This window comes from Leptidea sinapis, chromosome 1 (assembly GCF_905404315.1).
Source record: "Leptidea sinapis chromosome 1, ilLepSina1.1, whole genome shotgun sequence".
NCBI classification, from domain to species: domain Eukaryota; kingdom Metazoa; phylum Arthropoda; class Insecta; order Lepidoptera; family Pieridae; genus Leptidea; species Leptidea sinapis.
Genome location: NC_066265.1, coordinates 21,431,744 through 21,456,582, shown reverse-complemented (window position 1 = coordinate 21,456,582; position 24,839 = coordinate 21,431,744). Strand labels below are relative to the sequence as shown.

The 24,839-nt window shown below is 32.8% G+C and overlaps 3 protein-coding genes across 4 annotated transcripts in view; all 3 read right to left on the bottom strand.

Annotated features, from left to right (window-relative positions):
• LOC126974680 (proton-coupled folate transporter-like) overlaps window positions 1-14,968 on the bottom strand; it is a 29,902-nt gene extending 14,934 nt beyond the window's left edge. Inside the window, exon 1 of the mRNA XM_050822454.1 lies at window positions 14,855-14,968. The gene's annotated coding sequence lies outside the window, so the exon portion shown is untranslated. The remainder of the gene's footprint in view (window positions 1-14,854) is intronic.
• On the bottom strand, window positions 4,371-10,083 carry LOC126975228 (proton-coupled folate transporter-like). The gene is made up of 7 exons (XM_050823064.1): window positions 9,258-10,083; window positions 9,023-9,179; window positions 8,806-8,907; window positions 7,743-7,880; window positions 7,019-7,102; window positions 5,623-5,779; window positions 4,371-4,545 (listed from the first exon to the last, which is right to left on the bottom strand). The coding sequence occupies exons 1-7, from the start codon at window positions 10,023-10,025 to the stop codon at window positions 4,386-4,388; spliced, it is 1,566 nt and encodes a 521-aa protein (XP_050679021.1). The 5' UTR covers window positions 10,026-10,083; the 3' UTR covers window positions 4,371-4,385.
• Window positions 14,969-20,993: 6,025 nt separating the features above from the next.
• The window catches only part of LOC126977404 (uncharacterized), a 360,855-nt gene continuing 357,009 nt past the window's right edge, over window positions 20,994-24,839 (bottom strand). Inside the window, exon 10 of one of the 2 annotated variants that reach the window (XM_050826312.1) lies at window positions 20,994-24,524. In XM_050826312.1, the coding sequence (XP_050682269.1) occupies window positions 24,512-24,524 (13 nt within the window). In that variant the 3' untranslated portion in view covers window positions 20,994-24,511. The remainder of the gene's footprint in view (window positions 24,525-24,839) is intronic. The other variant, XM_050826232.1, reaches the window with a different exon arrangement.

Sequence of the window (24,839 nt, the reverse complement as noted above, 5' to 3'; positions counted from 1 at the left end):
GTTCCTGGTGTTAACATTATGGTTATGACAGTTTCTGGCAAATTCACTTATGTGCCTATGAACATACATTACATTATCAAGAATATACTAAGAAGCAACAATCAAGATGTTAATTTCTTTAAATTTTGCTCTCAATGATTCCTTAGGGCCTAGGTTATAAATAGCGTGAATAGCCCTCTTCTGCAGCACAAATATTGTATTAATATCGGCAGCGCTGCCCCACAGCAATTTACCATAGGACATAATACTATGGAAGTAACTAAAGTATACACGTCGCGCCGTATCTATATAGGTCAGTTAATTGTCTAATATTTTTAACCGCGTATGCTGCAGAACTAAGTCTGTTCGCCAATTCTTCAATATGGGGGCCCCATTGTAATTTGGAATCCAGAGTAATGCCAAGAAATTTAGCAGATTCCCCCGATTTTATCACCTCTCCATTTAAACAAACACTTGCATCAACATTTTTGACATTTGGTACGGTAAATTTTATATATTTCGTTTTCTTGCTATTTAACAATATCGTTCACTTCGTCATACATATCTTGGTTTCTTTTCACTTTGAAAATCAGTGAAGTGTCGTTCGCAAACAATACTACCTTATGTGTTTTCTCTATAAGATAGGGAAGATCATTTATATAGATAAAGAAGAGGAACGGTCCGAGAATAGACCCTTGTGGTACCCCCACACGGAGAGGAGTACTAGGAGATCTCCTGCCATTCACATTGACCTTTTGAATTCTTTTGTTTAGATATGAAATCAGAAGATCGAGCGCAGTTCCCTTTATGCCATAGTGACATAGCTTCCTGACCAGCGTTGAATGTTGAACACAATCAAAAGCCTTAGATAAATCACAGAAGATGCCAAGAGCATTCTGCGATTCCTCCGAGGCATCAAAAATATTCTTGATAAGCTCAACACCTGCATCCGTTGTTGAACGTCCCCTAGTAAAGCCAAATTGTTTCAAATGAAGTAACTTATGAGAGTCAAAGTAAGTAAGCATTTGGCTTAAAATTATTTTTTCAAAAATTTTACTAAGGGTCGGCCAAACTGACACAGGACGATAGCTATTCAGGTCAGAAGAGCATCCCGATTTAAATATTGGTGTAATTTAACTATGTTTCAGAAGGTCAGGAAAACGTCCTCAATTTGGTCGAAGAATGTTCTACGAGGTGTCCCGCGACCAATTTTCCCACACACACTTGCCTTATATATTTGATAAATCATTATTTCTTCACTCATTTGCTCCACGTGTCCAAACCATTTTAGCATTCCTTTCTCAGTCCTTTACACAACATCTTTTTTCAGACCACAGCGCGCTTATATTACCGCATTCGGAATTCTATCAATTAGTCTCACCCCACACATACTACGTAGTGATCGCTTAACTGCGTTAATTCTGTTTTTATGCTTCAAAAAATTTTCAAAATTCAAATATTTTTATTCGAAATAGGATGTGACATCACTTATTGAAAGTCAAAAACTACCACCCATTCCAAAACGAATGCCTCAAACCTGAGAAGAATGGGCGCAACAAACTGAGTATATTGTACAATTAATTATTATTACAATACAAAGAAAAATTTACAAATAATTATTATTTAATAGCCTGAGGGCAGTCACTCAATTCCCAATCTGTGGTATCATTAAGAAAGTCATTTATGCTATAGTAAACTTTACCACACAAATGTTTTTTTACAATTCCTTTATAATACTGTTGTTTTGAACATTATCTGGGATCTTGTTGTAAAAGCATATACATCGCCCACAAAAGACTTACTAACTCTTCTTCTGCCATAACGTATTCGACACAGAATTCATTTCATAGCTTCAAACAGTTCAACATTAGTAAGATAATATATTATATTTATGTATGACCTGTTGGAAAATTCCAAAGAACAGAATAAGTTTATTAAATTCATGTCATACCTTATAATATTATCATTTGTTGATATTTGCTTACTTATTAACACTTATCGTCCCGTACCCGGGTCATTGAATTTCCTTCTGTTTTCTTGTCTCAATGACTGGTGACTGTCCAACACTTGACAACTGTATTGTTTATTTTTATACCGAAGAGTACAACAATACTAGGTTTTATATTTGAATTAAAGGAAATCAATTTATATATAATGTACTTATTGTTTAAAATGTCTTAGAATGCTGCAGTTATTTTTTTAAAGCGATCTTTAAAATGCTGTGTTGAAGCAATAATATTAGGTAGATGATCCGTTGCATTTTGGTTTTATTATCTTATAATGTCATCTTTAATAACACTTGGAAGTCCTTTGCTTTATATAATTGCACGCTGACGCAAATCTGAATGATATTGTTAAATAATAATTTAACCGAATGCCCATTACGTGATTTTTTTTAAATTTGGCGTAAGTTTACAGAAATCCATGGTGATTTAAATGATATGCATAAATATAATATCTCAAGTGCTAATTCCGCTATGTATTGTTCGCCCATCGTAACCTTCTATGTCATCTACCAAAATATCAGCTTTTACTAAACTCTCATTTGAATGACCGCGCTACTTGATAATGTAAAACCCTGCTGAAGACATAACAGTGTACCATTTTAAGTAAACATCAGAGTACAAGTGCAGTTTTTTTTTTTTTTAAAGTAGGTGTGGTGGCCAGGACGAACGCTACACAGTCAACGAATCAGCTATTTTCATATGATATTACTACGTTACTGTCTCATTCGAATCGAAGTCAGCCTTAGTGTCATTTAATTGTCTGTCTGTATATACAGTTAGAATCCTAAGTTTTCCTCTTATCATCGCGTGTAAACAATAAAATAACAAGGTACTTATAGCTTCGTTACGATGTGTTTCAACAATGGCACCAATCGCGTGATACGGCGATAATTGGTTTACACTTGTTTTATCTAACTGATACCACTTACGTTCCTCATGTCATTAACACTTTTTGTACTTAGTATAATATAATATTAGGAAGTCCTAGAATTATTAAGAGAAAAATTTAAAGAAATAAACATTTTAACTGTTGCATCTCAATACATTCTGATAATGTTTTGTATGTTTTTAAGCACATTGGCGTATTTGCTAGAAACTGCGCCAATCATAAAGTTAACACGAGGAACAAAAATAAATGCCAAAAACTTGTTATGCCTACAACTCTGTTAAGTCGAGTAAGTAAGTCTTTTACTAGGCGATTTATATGCTTTTACAACGTGTTCCCAGAAATGTTCAAGACAAATGTGTACGAAGTTTCATTTTAAGGATAGGAAGTAAGTATAAGAAATCGCACACATACTTAATTATATTTAACGCTTTTGTCAGGTCACATCTATAGTATGCCTCATGGGTTTGGAACCCCTGTTTTATTCATATAAACTGCTTAGAACGTATTCAAAAAATAAATAAATAAGCATTTAAAATTCCGTCATTATTTAGATCCTTTTAAATTCTTTGAAAGTCCGTTGCACCAATAGAGAAATAATATTTTTATATAAATTACTAGCTGACCCGTCAAACGTTGTTTTGCCATATAAATTGTATTGATCTTTTGCTTGCTAGTTGATAAGAGATGGCGCTAGTTGTATTCATTAGTAACAATCACACTTCTTTTATATTTTGTATAATTCACACTATAGTTTTATAAATTATATAGCCTATTTGTTATTCTGGTGTGTAAGCTATATCTATTCAGTAGATTTTGCGTTAAAGAAGTTCAAACATACATCCAGACATACAAACTTTCACATTTATAATATTAGTAAGATTAATACATAATATAGCTGATTCTCTCTACCTGACAAGTAAAATAGGATCACGCTTCAAAAGGCCTACATCATGGCGCAAAATGTATTGGATGTTGCCTATGCGAGAACAATACACTGAAAGAACAGGTTAATAATTCGGGCATGTAACTGTTGTTATAGAGTATATAGTCATATTGATGTTTTTCATGAATAGGTTAATGCTTTCAGATCTCTGCTTTGTATTAATCAAAAATAATAAATGATTTTTTCCCAGTCTCATTTTTTTCTTTGTTTCCTTGACGATTCAATTCGTTGTAGTACTGTGTATGTACACACACAGGAGTGTGTACATTGTCTAATAAGAGTTTGTAGTTGTATTGTGACTTATATAGCTTAGTCATAATTATGTTCAATTTGTATACCATTTTCATTATATCGTTAATTTTTGGAAAATTCAATGGCGAAATTGTTAGTTTTAAGTTTTGTTACTATTCATAAATTGTAACATTGTTTTGTTTCCTGTATAATAATAAATAAATATATCTGTATTTTATACAAAATACTGCTGTTGTATTAATAAATAAATTTTTTGTTTGGTCAATAATATAAAAATTAATTTACAATGAAAAGCCTTAAATATTTTTTATAGTTTTTATTCTATAATAATGTTTCCATCTGCTAAGTCTATGCTACCTATTAATGATTCTTTTCTCACTGTGGACAACTCAATAGTTGTGCCGTTTTTATGATCTTTAGAGTCCGTATATAAGTTCTGTCTTCGAATATGCTTCTTTTCTTGAAAGTAGAACCATCTGTAATAGAATCAAAATAATCATCATGAATTTAAAACCATTAAAGTTATAAGATTAATTTGACATTTTTCTTGATTGTAGGTGATGGACCCAAGGACAAGAACTGTGGGCTGTATGGACAATAAAACTATAAATTATTTTGAAAAGCAACATGGAGTTTTGGAAATATTATGTAAATTAGAATTTAATAAGTGTGCAGGCAGAATTGAGTTTAGTTTCGATAATGTTTGTCGTTAGTTTGTAACTTAAATTAAAAATCATTATATTAAAAGCAAAATCATTATATTAAAAGTAAAAGCTTAAATTAAAATTTCTTTATATTTTTTATATCCCTAATATAATGATCGCGTAATTCCTTTATTTACATATTGGTCTGTATGGATTGATACATCTACTGAGTTTCTTGCCACGCCTGATTAAAATAAAATTTTTTCCTAAGTGGTGGTAAATGTTAAAAGTAAAAAAAACTTTTGACATTCATAAGTGTCATTAACTTGATCTATATGAATAGAATGATTTGAATTTTATTTGAGCGTAGAAACTAGAAGCGCCTCGGTATTTATTTCTGATCACCAACAGTGTGTATTTTTTTTTATGGAATAGGAGGACAAACGAGCGTACGGGACACCTGGTGTTAAGTGATCACCGCCGCCCACATTCTCTTGCAACAACAGATGAATCACAAGAGCGTTGCCGGCCTTTAAGAAAGGTGTACGCGCTTTTTTTTAAGTTACCCATGTCGTATCGTCCCGGAAACACCGCACAAGGAAGCTCATTCCACAGCTTCGTAGTACGAGGACGAAAACTCTTTGAAAACCGCACTTTGGAGGACCGCCATACATCCAGATGGTGGGGATGATATCCTAACTTGTGGCGTGTCGTGCGAAGGTGTATTATCTATTATAGCTCTAGTTGCAACAAACTAATTGAGAGAGTCCTCGCTCTGTACTGTGAAAAGTCAGCCACCATCTAATATACTATGTTAGCGTCAAAATAGTTGATATTAAGACGCTTTCTCGCCCATCAGTGGGTGTGTAATTACTTATAATAGTTTAGTAGTCCAATTAAGTAACTTACATAAATATTGTAATGGCCGGTATCGTTAATATAGTGCTGACGTAGTACACAGCTCCAGCATCCACCTTGACCGTCATCATGTAAGTCCAGGAGTATATTGGTCCAAAAATCATTGACGTCATCACCTCAGCCAAGTTGAAGACTGAAGTCATCTTTCCTGATAATACATGAATTAAATATTCAGAAGGGTCACACATTTAAATTACAATATTAATTATAAATAAATAATAAAAAAATCAACAACAGATTTTTTGGGCAGTGGAGATTTGATGTGAGCCTTAATTATAATTAATTCTAAGTTGAATTATATCGGTGTTGAAATACTACTGCTTACAAATGAAACTATTTCTACAACGAATTAGCTTTTAAGGTGCTTAAGTCACGGAACAGAAAAAAAATTGTCAAAGATTAAGTGTTAATAAAAATGGAACCCGATTATTATTCCAATTGATTTAAATAAAACCCTTTTTTAGAATTAAAACGCGTGTAACTGTAACTATGTCTTTACATTCGGTTTTGCGTAAAAGTTACATTTTTATTATTATTTTAGTTACCCCGACGGACATTTTTATGGGGAGGAAAGAAAGGGAAAAGCCTACAATTCGTTTCTGGCACACGCCGCATCACCTAACGTAACCAATTTTTATAAATCGTAGTTGATAGAGTTTTGGTCCATGATTATAGTGCTACTACTCTTATTGCAAGGTACTGCAATGTTTTCAGGAAAATAAGAAAAATAAATTCTAACCTCAAAACGAGTACAACACGTAAATAAAACACAGAATACAGGAACATGCACGCAACTACGATAGAAACGGAATAAAATATACGGGAAATAAATGAAAAATGGGTTCTAGCCTTATTAGACGAAAAATTATTATTGATGAAGCCGTCTAGTCTGTTCAGACTATTTTTTACGTTTCATTTTACTGTTTTTCATTTACAATTGACAGTTATTAGCAAGTTTTTAACCTGCCGCTGTCATGCCAGCGCTAATGTACCATTTTATTTACATTATTTACCTATTAGGATAGATTTTTTTTCGTTATTTTCTTGAAAACGGTACATTACCTTGTAATAAGAGTGCTAAGCTAAGAGTAAAGCTCTCTCAACTACAATATTTTTTCCTAATTCGTGCTACGGGATACTAAGATCAACCCAAATTTAAAATAAAAAACAATAAACAATTTACCAAACGGTATATTCACTGTGGTTTTTAAGACTCGGTGTGCAACACCAAAGAAATCACAAGAGGGTTAACGTGTACCTACGTCGTATTGAACTAGAAAAATCTTGCAAGATAGTTTGTTCCACAGCTTAGATAAACGTGGCGAAAGATTCATTAAAATCTCATTTCTACATAGAATAGTGTATAGTAATATTAAGAAAAACATACCCAGTTCATCACTTGTCGCAAGTTTAGAAGATATAGAACGAAGTGCAGTAAACGATGTCGCATTCAATGTCTCAACTGCTACCGCTGTGGGATATAAATTTAGTTGAGTCACTATCAAGATTTACATAAATTTGACGGATTGTATTTGTCGAGATTTGTGGGAAATATAGGCCTGTTAGAGTCCTGTATCTTTAATAACCCTTATATACCTGCGTTGTGTTGCCTATATTTCTGCTTATTTGTTTTCAAAACGACTTTAATCATTATTTCTAATTGATAATCGTTTGTTTATTAATTCAGACTAGAGGTCACTCATAAATCATAATTCAGCCATATGTCATATTTTTCAAATATACAAAAATAACTTAAATGAATTATTTTTAGCGAATAAATGACATTTTTTATCGTTTAGTTGTGAATTTTGTTCTCTGGTACTGAATATTGCAGAATCTGGTAATACTGTAACCCTAGTTCATTTCACAAATTAGTTGTGGCTGATTGTCCGGTTCGTATTTTATGAATCGGCTGCTGGTATTTACTCGAATAACTCCTTCAATTACTCCCAGTGCGAAAATACATAATTATATGCGACAAAAGATGGAGACAGATCGTACAATTCTACGCTTCGCCAAAGAATCAAGAGTACATAGATCTAGCCTAAAATTGTCCAAATCACTTAGGAATTTGAAAAAACTACAAAAAAATAATAGAAATATTGTCTTACCAAGATACATCTCCAATGAATTTCGAGCTTGACTGGTTGCCAAGCCGCCGATTATTTTACTAATAGCAGATATTATACCCAAAGTTGCATCTGACCATTTCCACTTCCGACTAAATAGACTGACAGAAACAAATGCACCTGTAATAAAATTAAAATAATTACCAGACTATCACCATCTATGAAAAATTCCATATATAGCGGTCATAATGCCATTCCAATACATTTAGTAGCTTTTTCGAGATTGCGGTGAAGGAAGACCAACTCAAATAAAAGATGTGCATGCTTAATATCAGCAGACAGTCACTCAAAGATAAATTTAAAGAAATAAATATTATGACTGTTCATTGTCAGCACATTTATGAAAATTTTATATAGTATGTTCACAAAAATGCTCACCTTTTTGCTCTTAATGGTGATTTTCATTATTATAACACTAGAAATAAAGGATTGCTTGTAATACTAGTAGGCGTAACTAATTCTAGTAGGCGTCAGAAGACTTTCTTTTGAGGCATTTATTTTCTCAAAATTGATTCCTTTAGAATTCTTTTTAATGTCATTTCTAATACACTAGACATTACTAACGCTTCTCTTTCAGAGCGCCATTTGTTTCCAGAGTGGTAGTAGTAATAGAAATGACATCAAAAAGAATTCTAAAGGAATCTATTTTGAGAAAATAAACGTCTTAAAGCCTTTTTTTATTACGACGAAGTCATCTCTCGATTCTTAAACAATTCGTAGTCTCTTTGCATATTCCATTGCATACATCAACCGTTAATACCAACAAGCGCATTTACACATTCTGTCTCCCTCTCACGGACCTCTAGTGTTACAATAGAGTATGGGTTGCGGTTATTACTTTCCACCAGCGATCCCTATGCTCATACGTCAACCATTGCCATAAAAATATCATAACATAGTAAAAGATAATGTTTGGTACATTTTTCCTGATCAGAAACATTAATTCAGAATTCACTGCCTTTTAGACTCTTTAGTAACAACAGTAAAATATGCTTGAACGGAAAGATATCCTACTGTCCTAATATTAATAACAAATAAATCTTACCAAGAGTATGAATACAGATGTAGAATGTGTTGTAGATACTGTATTTAATTGCATCCCAGTTAAAACGGTATCGAGTGAAAAGATACCTTACGGTGAATTCACCTGAAATATATTTCAAAAGATGATTAAATCCATTATTATTACTACAAACGTTAATGTTATCAAATAAAGCAATAACGTATTTTTTACGTGGCGATTTGAAAATAATGATACTAACCGTACTGTGGACCATAAATAAACGCAATTGATGCCAATATTAAAATAGACTTAGTTCTTCGTCGATTAGGACCCTTCTTAAAAACAACTTTTAGTGTATCTGTCACATGCTGCATATCGAAAAATGATTTTAAAAAGTTAAGAATTCCTTTGTGTTCCTGAAAGCAATTTAGTATTAATAATTTAACACTCATCTTTTTTATTGTGTTATTATAATAAAATAACTATGAACATACCTTATTTGTTTCAATTTTAGGCCTTTCAGGATCCTTCAAGTAAATAAACCCATGACATAAGCTAAACACATACAATATCGAACTAAAAGAAAAAACACCATAATAGCCAACGTGTTTCAATAATATACCACTGAGAGCATGGCCAATAGGAGAGCCAGCTGTCAAACAAAGATTTGCAACACCGACCCTGAACGTCCTAGATTCTTCACTAGATATTTCACTGATATAGCAAAACGCTCCCATGTATGTAGCAATCCATCCACCAGTTATAGCAGGAAAAAAGGCTTCAAAAAACATAGTCACTTGTACCGGTAACTCATAGAAGTAATATGTGTTTAGAAGATTACTAATTATCATCAGTAGATCTCCAACTATAGGCATGAGTATGCATATTTTTCTCTTGCCAGTTCGATCGCTCCAAGCTCCTAGAAAGAGAATTAAAAGACTTGGTATAGCTGTTAACAATATGTTCTTCCAAACTTCCATAGAAGCCACAAGCTGCTGAACTGCAAGCTCTTCTTTGGGATACGATCCTTTTTGTGCTATCAACGCATCACATATAGAATCGCCATATTGGAGATTAACTCGACACGCTTTATCCAAATTTAAATTCTGCGTCGCAAGCCTTGCAAGTGATCCAGGTACAACGTAACTTATCAAAACTGGTTCTAATGTAATATTCTCTCGAATATATGCTATTTTTTCCCTTAAGCTTTTCTTTTTCACCTTTGCATCTTTTTTTAAGGGGGATTCTTCAGGAGTCCCCATTGTGGTGCAAGTATTGTTCAGGCACTCATTCCTCAATAAAGTCACAATGATATCTAAAATGCAGCATTCATCGGCAATAAACTATTTTTTCCTCTCAAATATTTGTATTATGAACGATGTCACATTATCATAATACAAATAATTATTTATATATCCGCAAACATATCACATTTGTGATATTATAATTAATATTAAACATTTTCTAAGGTTTCTAGAACAAAACGGATATGTCCATTTTTACTAAGGAAATCTTGATGGACATCAGGACCGTATTAACAAACGTTATAAATTCCCCAAGGATTGGTGTTTCTTCATACAGCTCAGACATTTTCTTTTATTCCTAAGTAAAAACTACAGAAATACAATTGTAGAGCTCGTCGTTCCTTCGGAAGCAAACAGATCAAAGGACCACCTATTAACAGCACTATGATTCTAATGAACGACTTAACAAAAAACGGCTATGTGGTTACTTAAATACCATAGAGGATTGACAGGTATTAGAACCGGGTATATATCACCCCATGCCACTACAGGACCTTGGCCTGACGAAAAATACCGTAAGTTTTTTCTGCCGCATGATTATTCTGGCCCTCGCACGCTGAATTCATGGAATTCTGAGGAGTTCGTCTCAGTAAAAACTTATAATATACTGGTGTTGTCATGCGTCTCTAAAAGTATCTTCTATCGTGATCACTCTTGGAACGGTCGATATAATTGATAATTTGATAAAAGCCATGTCTAATATCATATGCTGGCTTAAAAGTTTCGAACATTTCCAGTACCACGGTGTTCTTGCAAAGAAATCTTCAAAAATAAAACTTTGCAAGTAAACTCGATCTCATGTCAACACGAGACAAAGATACAACTAAACTCACAGATACTATAAAAAGAAAGCCCTGTGAGTAAGAAAGAGTATTCTGGTGTTCTATAGGTAGAGTTGACTTACCTACTTAAAGTAGTAATAATAATTAAAATGCCATGAAAACGCCATAGCTGCTAATGCACAGACGAAATTAAATTCGAAATAAATAATATATTCTTACAAAACCAACAGTGGAAAGTTTTTCTTTGTGCAACGACATGGGTTCCTTCAAGAAAAGCGCGTACACCTTCCTAAAAGTCCGGCAACATTACTTACATCAGGTGATCGATACGCTTGTTTGTCCTCCTATTCTGAATATTTTAATATTAATATAGCCTAAAACATTCTTGAGTTCAATGCTACGGCCCAATACTTTGCTATCAATTTTTTATTTAACAATAATTAGTAATGTAGTACTTGTGTTTTATTTGGGTATTACTTCTTATACATTCAATTAATTGTTTCACTTTATAATTGACATCTATAAATTAACGATTACTTTTATATTTTAAAACTTTACAAAACGCTGTTTTAATATTGCAATAGAAAGGAAAAATTATATTATGTTTGAATACCTCAGTTAAAATATGAGATTTCATCGAGTCTCTAACCATTTTAATAATAAATAGGTGTAAGATACGAGTATATTTAATAGAGTTCACAGTTTTCATTTTGATGCAACACTAAGGCAAAGAATACGTTTATATTACTAGTAACTAAAGATTAAAAAATAAGTAAACGCCTTGTGCTGCTTAAACAGCAAACTTGAAGAATAAAACATTGGCCATCTCACAATAATATAGTGGTTACCAACGATCCCTTTCATTTTCTTGTTATTTCATGTAGCAAGCTGAGTAGCTATGGCAGTATTCGTTTAAAACCTACTACTGCTCGAGAGTAGTATTTTTTGTGTCCTTTCGTGTCTTAACATTTCAGTGGTTAATATTTGAAAGTGAATTGGCAAGGGGCTATTGACGTGTGTTCTGCGTAAATTGCGTGTGTAATTTTTATGTGGGACGCTTAAGTTCCTTCAAATTTTATGTTATATACTTTTATCGTTTAAATTATGTTATAGTTGATTGCAATATTTTCCATTCTTTGGGACAGGGAAGAAAGCATAAACATTTCAGTCCCTGCTTCTTCTGGGATAGTGTTACTTAGTAGCCGTCTCCCGTTGGTATTTTATATGAGCGAGATATATGTAGTCTCCGTAGTCGCTGATGTTCCCAATGACGCGGTTGTTCATGCACTCGACTTCGGTAGTTTTAACGTTTCTGGTCCCTATGAACTCTTTCATAAGGTGGTGTTTTATGAATCGTTAGATTACTTCTGAGAAGCCCTTTCCAAACATACGATCTTTATATTTTGATTTAACTAAATAGCGTGGAATGACCAGAATATACCGTGAAAGTGTTAAAAATATTATATTTTACTATAAGATCCTGTATTATCTCCATGTTATACACATACCACACTAATATTTATGAACTCGGGTCGTAGGTTCTCAAAGTCAAAAAGTATCTAAGCCAAAGTTGGATGACGCAGTGAAAATATCTTAAACTGGAGGCGTTTCCCCCTTTACCACGCGCATTAATTTACAATCTTCATGCGAGGTAAAAAAAAACGTTGATTCTTTGGCAATCGATTGGCTTAATAATATATAATTGTGTTGTGGATAACAAGAATACATATGAAGCTACAAAACATAACGTTTTATGAATTTTTTGCTATGATCACTTTTCTAGATTGTCTTCTTATCAGTTTCTGTTAGGATAATCTTAAAAATTATAATCTTAAATATTAATTATTCAATAAACTGTATTGAGAACAGAATCTATTAATTATCTTACTGATTATTCTGCACTTAATAAGTTAAAGTATGCAATGAGCTCTTCTTATCAGGTGAGTGATTTGTGATATCAAATGAAAAATGATAGTGGAAATTATACGCTTCACGTCTAGTTATAGATTCAGTGTAATTTTCCACTCTAAGATATACTTGATAAAATTATCGTAATTCATTTGAATGTAATTTTGACCGAGCTTAAATAATAGTTATATTTTTATGTAAACTTCGAAAACTGTAATTTTTCTTCCTTATGTTTTTTAAGCTTTAGTTATTTGCAAAATACCTCATACAATTTACATTATACATTCGTAGAAGCTGATTCGGATCAAACCATAAAGGAATTAGCGGCATATTTGGGCAAAAATCTTTAAAATTGCAGTAAAACCTCTTAAGGTTCAATTTCACAGGCCACCTACGGGTCTTAAGCGATAACGTGTATTAACTTTATTAACTTTAACTATGCGGGATAGGGAAATAAAACGTACTACATACATAATATTATGTTCTACTATCGTATATTATGTAGATAAAATTTCTATAAAGTGTAATTTTAATTATCTTACTTAAAGTAATCACTTATTTTGTTTTGACACAATGATTTTGATACATTTGCAATTACGAGTTTTTTATCATAATTGACTTTTGCAAGCGTGTTTGCTTTGATTTAAAGAAGGTGCAAGGCGTCTTACATCACTAGAAACGCTCTTGTGATTCCTCTGGTGCTACAAGAGAGTATAGACTGTGGTGATCACTTACCGTCAGGAGACCCCTATGTATGCTTGTTTGTCCTCCTCTCGTAACAAAGAAATAATTTCTTCAAGAAAACGACCTTCTCTCTCACCTATCTAAGTGAGCAAAATGCTTATCCGTTCATTAACTACATAAAAAATAGAGTTTGTTAATGTTAAATCAATTATAATAATAACTAGAATTTTGTTAATAATAATTTTGCATGCCAGAGATGGCCGATAACATTGATAAAATATAGGATTTATTTATTTATTTATAAAATATAAATAATAAATAAATTTCGTTTATTTCAAAGATTGCATATACATTTTAGTGGTTGAGTCTTCTAACTGCATGCATGAACTGTTTCAATTTTATAAAATTTAATTTTTATTCAGACCAAAATATACCAGAATCTACCTACTGATTTTTTTTTTCGTAAAACATTGCAAGACTCGTCAGTTGAGAATACAATCACACGGTTAATAATTTAAGTTGTTCACTTGATGTAATTTAAATAAAATACTATTTAAAGAATTAAAATGCCTGTATTTTTAACCGACTTCAAAAAAGGAGGAGGTTCTCAATTCGTCGGTATTTTTTTATGTCTGTTACCTCAGAACTTTCGACTGGATGAACCGATTTTGATCATTCTTTTTTTATTTGAAAGCTGGTGCTTCCCGTGTAGTCCCATTGGTTCAGATCTGACAATGTAATCCATGAGTAAACCAAAAAAGTCTTAAATTTGCTGTCAGTATATGTGCGCGACAAATTTACGAATAACTCAATATCGCGCCAACCGATTTCGATGATTTATTTTGTATTGTAAAGGATATACTTCAAAGATAATTTGGTGATGTTTTGATTTTGGGATCCATCACAAAGTAACGGAGCTCTTCGATTCGAATAAACGATACTCGGCCGAATATTTTTTATGCTCTTCGGATATTTGAGTCAGATACCTTAACATCGTTATGGTCAAGTAATTGTCGTAGTCGAATATGATGATCAATGGAATTAAATATATAATAGCTAATTATATATGTTTGTAGATTTTGTAAAATGCTGAACATGTATGTTGATTTAAAATATTTAGAAATTCTTCTCATTATGGCTCAACTGTTTCAAACTTTTAACTTTCTTAAGGGTAATTTTGATCTAAATAGATTTTTGACTGCGGTAACAAACACATAAACGAAACACTGCATTCCGTTCACTGTGTCTCAAACAAACTTTTCTTTACCAAACTATCCGTAAGAATCATATTTTGTACTGAGACAATGTCATAATTTAATATTACGGCATTAGGATAAGGGGCGATAGTTCACATTTATAATGATTTTAAAATTATTCATAATATGCTACTAAGTAAATTATCAAAGTACTAACCTTTAGCACATTATAACTTTACAAACACAGCTCACAAATACACAAACTAACGTGGAATGAACAGTAAAGGAATAAATAAATTATAATAGACAGGTGCTCCTTGTAGCTTAAACCGTATTTGACTGAATTAAAAAGCAATTTATTAATCCCAAAACATTGTGAAGGCCTAGCAGAAATTATATTTTGTTTATAAATTCGTTCTTTCATGTCTTTTGTAATTTTTGAGGTAATGTTTAAAATTTTCTGTCATCGATTTCCAGGAATGACAAGAAAAAATATAAATTATTTCTAGAATATGTTTTGATATCCTGCATTGTTGGAGTAGTAAAGTAGGTACTGGAAGACGATGTGTTGGTAGACCCCCCGTAAGATGGACTGACGATCTGGTCAAGATCACCGGAAATGGTTGGATGAGGGCAGCGCAGGACCGATCGTCATGGCGACCTCTGGGGAAGGCCTTTGTCCGGCAGTAGGACGTCTTCTGACTGAAATGACGATGATGATTATGAGGGCATCCATTTTCACCCACGAGGCAAACAGGAACAAAAGTAAAAAACAGACACCGATGAACACAAACGTGAAGAGATGCGTTTGAAAACTTGGAATTGAGAGTATACATAGTCTAAGCTTAAATATTCTATTGCAAGTACAGATATTAACTTCAGCAATTTAAAGAATAGGTTGATATCTCGAACCATAGGCTTTGGTCTTTCGTGCCACGTAGATATATAGACGCAGACCTGATATATCACGGGGAGTGCTCAGAGATGTTCAGGTTGATACCAGCAGCCGAATCCCACCACCAGAAATTACGTCAAAATGTAAAATTCCACTAGCAGCATGATGACGTCTGGCTTTCAACAACCGAGCGTTTTGTGAGAAATTTCTAGCCTCTCACATCTTCTTTGTAGCTTCAATTATTGGCTGCAGTTTTCCCGAACTGATACGACCTAGGGACATTCAAGGATAGAGCACACACCCAACTTAAAGCCCGGCAATGTATCGCTTTACCCGTGGTGTTTCTGATGTTGGATGTTTGCTTCACCACTTCCCATCACATGTGCCTCTTGCCCGTTTGCACACATTTATATTATAACAAAATATAGCTCTAATTGTATCCAAGGAAATTACCCCAGCTTACCTGCAACTGGGTCATAAACGTACTTAACTAAAGTTTTAACAAAATTGTTCGTTCAATCTATTGATCTATTATACCTATTTTACGAGTGGGAGGCTCATTTGCACAGGATGCCGGCTAGATTATGGGTACCACAACGGGACCTTTTCCTGTCGTGAAACAGAAATGTGTAAGTATTATTGTGCTTCTTACTTAACACCTTATGTTTCAAGGTGACGAGCACAATTGTAGTGCCGCTCAGAAATATTGGGTTTTACAAGAATACCGAGTGGCACTGCATTGTAATTAGCAGGGTGTATCAATTACCATCAGCATTACGTCGTGCTCGTCTCTTTTCTTACAGTAAAAAAAAAAAAAAACAAATTAATTCGAATCAATTTTTTAAATAACTATTTGATAACCAATTTCGGAGGTTCAAACGAAACAAACAAAATAAAATACATATTTTATTCCACATGTCTATTTCTATTAAAGTTCTTTGAATGATAATATATCTATAGCTGAGATATTTTATGTAGATATTTAATTTAAGGAGCAGTACCTACAGCCGATCATAAGAACTTGTGTCGGTTCTGATAATCAACGAACGGATGCACCTAGTTAACAGATCCCGATTGAGTTAAATTGAGCTTTAACAGATTATTGATCGAAATGAATGGAAAACTCATTTCCACTTCTTTAATATAAAATTTCAAAATATCTAGACTAGATTACACTGATCCCTACTATCTATCATTAAACTGTCACAGTTTTCTTCAGAAGAAGTTAAGGAAGTCCCAAACGCCCAGTTGTTTGGATGACCGGATTTCAACAGGAATTTTTCACACCAATTATAACAGGTACAAGGGGTACAGGTACACTCTTGAGCAGAAGGAAAACCTGTCCTGGTTCAGCTCATTGTTGCTGGCAGACCATACCCACTTCCACGAGCGAAGCACCATGTACAATCTTGAATAAAACCTGAACATTGGTTAAAAAAAAAAAAAAAAAAAAAGGAAAGGGGCTTATCACACCTGGAACGTTATGGCTACTGGTGACTATGGAGTTAAATAGCCCTGGAAAATTTTTCCACTAATAATCAGTACTTAATCGTTTTTAAAAATCAGACGAAACAATAGGTTTTAAATTGATAATTTTTTGACTACATTTTTGATTTGTATTTTTGACTTATTTTGAAAAAAGCTAACAAACATCATAACTCTAAAAATGGTGCACTTTTGCATAATGCATAATATCCCAATATTAGAACTTTCACAAATAACCATCCCTATCACCTATAAGGGGAGTACGTGGACCTACCAATAACACCGTACACAAAAAACTATTCCAATTATATACAAACTAATGATATGTTTAATATTATAAACCAGGATAGTAACTCCACGCTTATAACAGCTTGAGTGTTGAAAAATAATTTAAGCCATTCTAATTTGCAGTTTTTACAGGAAATTGATCCATTATCATATAATATATATACACACTGGTGTGACATGACCTCGCCTGTATGTGTCTCCAGGGTCAAGATAACATTATATCATTGATCGGAATATAAATATCCTTTGTATTAATCCAGATGTCTTTTATCTGTACGTCACATTTTTACATAAACAAATAACATAAAACATGTACGTACTTAAAAAACATATACTCCTTGATCTCGCCTAAGAGCCTTTTAAAGAGATAATATCACACATCAAGAACAAATCAATTTATTCAATTTGGCCAAAAAGTTACAAATATTACATTTTACCATTTATGACCACTACGGAATAGGTTGTGCTTTAATGAGAATAAGTGACAAGAAACTCATTGGCACTATTTTAAATAACTCAGACTTGCAGAGGAGGAAAATATATTTACGTATTGAAGACCCCGAAACGGGGCCCATATATCGGACTCGCTAACGTAGACACCCCCTACCGACTAGAAACCTCCTCTATGCTGCCAACCCTGAAGGCTTTTACAGTGACATAGGACGTGGGCCGTGGAGGCCGCTAATACTACGCAAGAACAGTCGCGGGGCGTCTCCTCAGGAGACTCGAACCTCGGACTGGGCGTGTGCTTGTGGGGAGGAGAGATGATGAAAATGAAATGAAATAATGAGATTATCACATTCGCCGGCGAGTACGGTGATTTACTCGCCCAAAGTCGAGTTGGACTCGCCCATGAAGGGTTCCGTAGCAGCAACACGATTTTTGACGTATTAAGAAAACTACTTACTAGATCTCGTTTAAGCCAATTTTTGGTGGAAGTTTGCATGGTAATTTACATCATATATTTTTTTTTAGTTTTATCATTCTCTTATTTTAGAAGTCACGGGGGGTGGGGGGACACGCACGATTTACCATTTTGGAAGTGTCTGTCGTGCGAAATATTCAGTTTAGAAAAAGGAGGTACTTATAAAAGAAATATAAAACATAATTCTCAAATATAATTTTTGAAGATATATCCATAAATAAATAAAGGTTTGATGCTAAAAATATTTGAGTTTCTATTCTAAATATGGGGGACTCCCAAAATTTTTTTTTCTAGTTTTGTGTGAAACTCTAATTACATACATCTACTTACCAAGTTTCAAAAGTATAGTTCTTATAGTTTTGGACAGATTGGACAGACATGACGAATCCATAAGGCTTCCGTTTTTTGCCATTTGGCTACGGACCCCTAAAAATGTATTATGAAGAAAATTACAAGCGTGTCTCCCTAGTAGTATACCATATTTCTTTCCAATGCTAAAAAAACGAAAAAAAATCTCAAATCTCAACATTATTTGCCAATAATTAACAACCAAATGAGCTATTATACCACTTAATAGGTTGTCGTAGATCCTTTACAGTTCAATAAAGTTACATTCACATTCATATACGTATTTCATTTATAACTAAGCTAAGGATGAGCTTCCTTGTATGGAGTATCCAGGACGATTGCCCCGTCGGAATAATAGCATGATCTTAAATATTTTAATTAAAATTTTATAATAATTATCAGTTATTAATTAGTCTACATTTGATAAAATTGTTTGGGTATGAATGTCCCAAACAATTACTTAGAAAAAAACAACTTTAAAAGTTCAAATCCTTTATTGAACTGTCTTCAAGAGTTTGTATTGAGCAGATAAATAAACATTATCTTATAAAATATTAACGCTTAAGATAACAAAACGCCTACAAATATCTATTTATAATAGAAATAGTTCCAAATAATAATTCATTAAACATATTCCCAAAATTTCCACAAATGTTTATGCGAATATTATAACATCTATATTTTTACAATCATTAAATTTCACGCCACATTTTTTGTGTAATTTAAATTGATGTACAGTAACATTCCATCTTCCAACAATGATAACTTCGAACAATCGAAATGAAGCCGGCTCTTATTCCAAAGCAATGAAAGCAAACGCCAGTCACATTTTTGGTTACAAATAATATATTCCTTATTATCAATGCCATTCTAAAAATATAGAAAATCACGTAAAACAAAACCGAAATATGGAATTATCATGGTATAATATTATACACCGCCTGGTATTAATAACATAAATAAAAAAATGTAATATACATAGCAAATTAGTTTGTAAGGTGCTGCATCCAATATACAGGTTGTCCCAAAGTTATGGGACATGAAGGGAAAGTACCTTAAATATCGAAGATATTCTATTTTACTGAAAGAAGACTTTATGTTATTTTTAAAAGTTAGTAATTCTGCATTGCATGTTACTTAAGAAGAGTTATTAGTTTTTGGCCATTCTTTCGATTGGCATCATAAGAGCAGGGGTGTATTTTTTTACATTTAAGTCGGTTAGATTCCCAGACGAGGCAAGTAATTTTTAGAAAATCTTTGAATGCAGAATAACTAACTTAAATACTAACTTAAAATAGATAATAAATTTACTTTTTATACGAATATTATTTCATAAATAAAGTAAATTTATGTTTTATGAAATAATTTATGATATTTAAACACGAGTCATATATCGGATGTAGCACCTTAAAAACTAATTTATTATGTATATTACAGTCATTGTAAGATACTCTATTTGATTGAAAAGAGTTTCTGTTGAGTTAAGTATATATTTTTCTCACGAGCTCAAATTTTTCCGAACATAATACTATGCTATATTCAGTAATTTAAAAGAAATATTTTAAATGACTATTCAAAGGCGCTTAGTTTAAGCCCAATTGAATAAAGCTTATTTGAATTTGACTACGACTTTCAAGTAAAACTATGAGCAGGGTGACCTCATGGTATGTGATACGCCCCACCAGGGAGCATACAGTGCTGCCGCTCAGGACTCTGATTGTAATCTCTTTAGCTACAGTCCCCTTAACAACCAAATCATGGCTTAGAGTTCCAGTGTGACCTGGGACTTTAGCTTCAACTGTATTGCATTATAAGTCATTTCAAACATACACTGTGTATGTGGGGTTATAGGAAGGAGACAGAGTAAATGTTTGTGAACGTCAGTAACATAAAGATAATACTGTATAGGTCTACTATCAGCTCAATAATACGACACATATACAAACTTAATATTATGAAGAAGTAATTTTTCATTAAGTTTTACAATTACATATTTTTGTAAATAAACTCTGATCTGAGGCATTCTCTAAATATTTTACTGATGATTTACTGTAATACAGGTTTATTATGTAATATAATATGGAAATGAAATATCCTTTAATATTGTAGCAGCCAACATCTACTTTCCATGTCTTACTTAAAAGGAAGGTCTTTTTCAAGAATTGTGAGCGGCACTGCATTGTAATGGGTAGGGCGTGTCAATTACCATCAGCTGAACGTCCTGCTAATCTCGTCCCATATTTTCATAAAAAAATAAAGGAACTACAGAAACTATTTAAATATATCACCTGCTTAAATATTGAAAACAAATAAGATCCAAAGTAATCTGTGTACAATCAACCGGCTCAACGTGTGTTTAACATTTTTGTACAACGCCTTAGGTATTAGAGTTAGTTTCACAGTTTCACTTGAAATGCTTCCACGAGAACATGGTTTTTAAACATGCACTGCAGCTGTTAGCAGTTGCTTGCATCGAGCGAATCAATTATCTTATAAGCAAACCTGTGAAGACGCGCCCGGAGCACCCACTCTTCCACCCGTGCCTCAGGTAGGAAGTAAGCATGCTTGAAAAACATTTCATTCTAAAGCATGCCCGAATTAAGCATGCTCATTACTAGCAATGCTTATTAATAGTATCTTGCTACTAGCAATGTGTCAGTACCATAGACCTACAATATAATATAGCGAATAAACAAAAGCGTGCGAGAGAGAACATTTGTAACGGAGATACGGCAAGATAGAAAAGGTAAGCGAATCTATTGTTACGGTAGGTGATGTTGGCAGACATGGCCTCAGGAATGGTTGGCTATTTTGAATATTAAACCACTAGCTAACTCATACATTAACAAATCGAAATTGGTTACTTATTATCGGGCTGTCAGATCGTCTATACGCTAGTATATTCAAAGTCTATGGTCGGTAATATACTAACAGTTGATCCTGTAGGCGATGGGATAAACCGGTACAGACTAGGTTAAACTAGTTTTTCCAACATTCCTTAGAACAAACCCGTTTAGCCCAGGCTGAACTAGTGGAGCCTTAAATTAATAAGGACACTTCAGGATAAACTAGTTTGGCCTAGTCTATACTAGTTCTGCATATTAATATGGCGTAATAAAACACCAGAATAAATTAAATTACGAAGCATTTATTAATTGGATCAAAATTAACTTCACTTATTTTACATGGGGTACTCTGATATACATGGGCTACTAGATTTGCACAGCTTCGCCCAGCTCTACCTAGCTTACGAGTCCTCCTTTGCACAGGATGCCCGCTAGGTTATGGGTACCACAAAGGCGCCTATTTCTGCCGTGAAGCAGTAATGTGTAACAATTATTGTGTTTCGGTCTGAAGAGCGCCGTAGCTAGTGAAATTACTGGGCAAATGAGACTTAACATCTTATGTCTCAAGGTGACGAGCACAATTATTGTGCCGCTCAGAATTTTCGGGTTTTTCAAGAATCCTGAGCGGCAGTACATAATGTAATGGGCAGGGCGTATACGCTGAACGTCATGCTCGTCTCGTCTCTCTCGAGCTCTATTAAAATAGGTATTTAAAATAATTACAACCTCAGCTACGGTATTTAGTTTTTATTTAAACACTACATAATATATTACATTACAATAACATAATTATTTACAGAAAATGTTATAATAGCGTATTTATTTTAAGTCATATTTTTATTGAATGTTAAATTATAGAAAACTTACTTAAAATAATATATCATAATAATATACATAATTCCATTTCGTTGTATTTTCAAATAGATTCTGTACCAAATAGTGAAGAACGTAAATAATTTGAACTAGATTTTCATATTATGCGATATAATGTGACCTTTTATTTAGTTTTGAAAAATGTGTGCTTTTGTTGCATAAAATAATTTAAAATATTTTTTAAATCAAACACTTATTGGATGAACGTAGTGACTTAATGGCAGGTAATTGTTCCCGCTAATTATATCATTGGAATGCACTGCCGTTTATTTCATCTAAGACTATTAGAGAAATTCATGAGTGAGGCTGGAATGTACTAACAACACTTGGATATTGAGGATATCGTCCCCACCAACTGGAAGTGTGGCATTCAGTGCGGTTTATTTTCAAGAAACTCTTCCTCATACAATAAAGCTCTGAAATGAGCTTCCTTGTGCGCTGTTTCCAGGATGATACGACACGGGTATCTTCAAAAACAGCACGTACACCTGTCTGAAAGGTCGGCAACACTCCTGTGAATCCTCTGGTGTTACAAGAGAACTCGGGCAGCGGTGATGACTTAACATCAGGTGACCAGTAAGTTTATTTGTTTAAAGATATTTCCGTCAAAAATAATGAAATTTCTAGAAGAGCCATCTTCTCTCTCTACATCTACATCTCTGTAAGTATGTGTGTCTTCTCCGTCTCGTTCTTGGCACAAAAAAACCACAATATTTTATAATCATAAAACGCCAGCCCCACTTTTAAACGAACATGTTACTTAATTTTTTATTTCATGTCAAGTTAGATGTCATGTTTTGAAAGAATAAGCTATCATGAAAAACAAATCTAACAATAAAATTAAATAAATTTAATGCTTTATTACTTACATAAATATAACATACTACTAACCTAAATATACAGTTTAATAAACACAGCCTCTTTATAATTATGTGTAATGTTTGTCGTTCTTTAAAATATTTTTTATTATTTTTTCAACCTTAAAGTCCTTGCAATTATCTCTTCGATATAATATAGGTTTAATCACCAAATTTTGGTACTGTTATGCTCCAAGATAATTTAGACTAATCTGATATAATAGAATTTAGACTCACAAATGGTGTACAACGGATAAATTCATCGCATTGCATGCACAATACACATACTTCATACCCATAATATTTTGTAACTTGTAGGTAAGTTAGAATACGGTTTTTCCAATAATCATATACATCCAAAAATCGATTTCCAATTAGCCTTCTTCCTTGATTATTTCTTAAAAAGAAACAATTTAAAAATAATTATATCTCATCTTTAAAATTAAACATACAAATAATGATTTGTCTCAATACAAATGAACATTACATATTAGTATTTTAGAATATATAATTCAATATATAAGATTAATTAATAACACCATTATTTTAATGAATAATACATAATACTAAAATTAAAAACATAATATTGTGTTCATTGCTATTCACTCATCAATATAATACAATATGCATTTAATATATTTTGAGCCTTATGCAGCATTATATAGGTATAACCGCACGGTTACATACACATGATTGACACATTGAGAAAATTAGCTATTTTTATTATTAAGAGTTGACTCGTTAAGCATATGTAGGAGAAATGAAAGAATTTTAAAAGAGAACTAATGAAAAATAATATTTTTCATAATGCGGTCTGTGCCTTGCACATGACAAATGAACGACGTGTATATATACTCATGCACACGTCCTACAAAAATTATGTCTACGAATTTGAATTCAATTATAAATAATTTGATTTGCTATACTAGATTTATTTTCGATAGAACTTAAACGATCACAAAGTATTTACGGATATAATGTTAATAGGTACAACCCAACTATTTGCGAATAACAATTTGTGCGACATTAGTAACACTAGATATCCCCTTGAAGCTTGCCACTATTATTTTTGATTGTATTGCTGGTAGGGAAGAAAATGTAGATTTAACATTATATCTATAAATACTATCCGTTTTAATTTTATTTAAGGTTGTTTCAATCGTACGTCACATTCCAATAACAGTGTCAACAACATAGGTAAGTCAGGCACCATAATATTGATCATAGACCAGCTATAGAGAGAATGTTAACAGACTTAGGTAATTAGTTTCATCATAAACTAAGTTTTAATAAATACACACTACATTCTCATCTAGATATTATGTACAGTACAAATAATTAATATCAACGCTAGGCATCATCGCAGAACCCTGTAAGGAGAAAAGAAATATTATGCATTAATACATGCTTGATATTCAAATGATAAAGAACTTACTAAAGAATCACTCGAGAAAGAACTTAAACTCAAAAATCATTTATTCAAAAAAATCAAAGAATTACTCTTAAGAATATTAAACTGTGTTTAATAGTGGAATCAATTAATTAATTGATCAAAGAAAAGAGCTTACTTCCCACCTAAAAGTCCGGCAACGACTTGAAATCTGTTTTTGCGGATGTCCATGGGCGGTTTTTATTTATCAATATTTACAGTTAGTATTTAACATACTTATTATATAATCTATGAA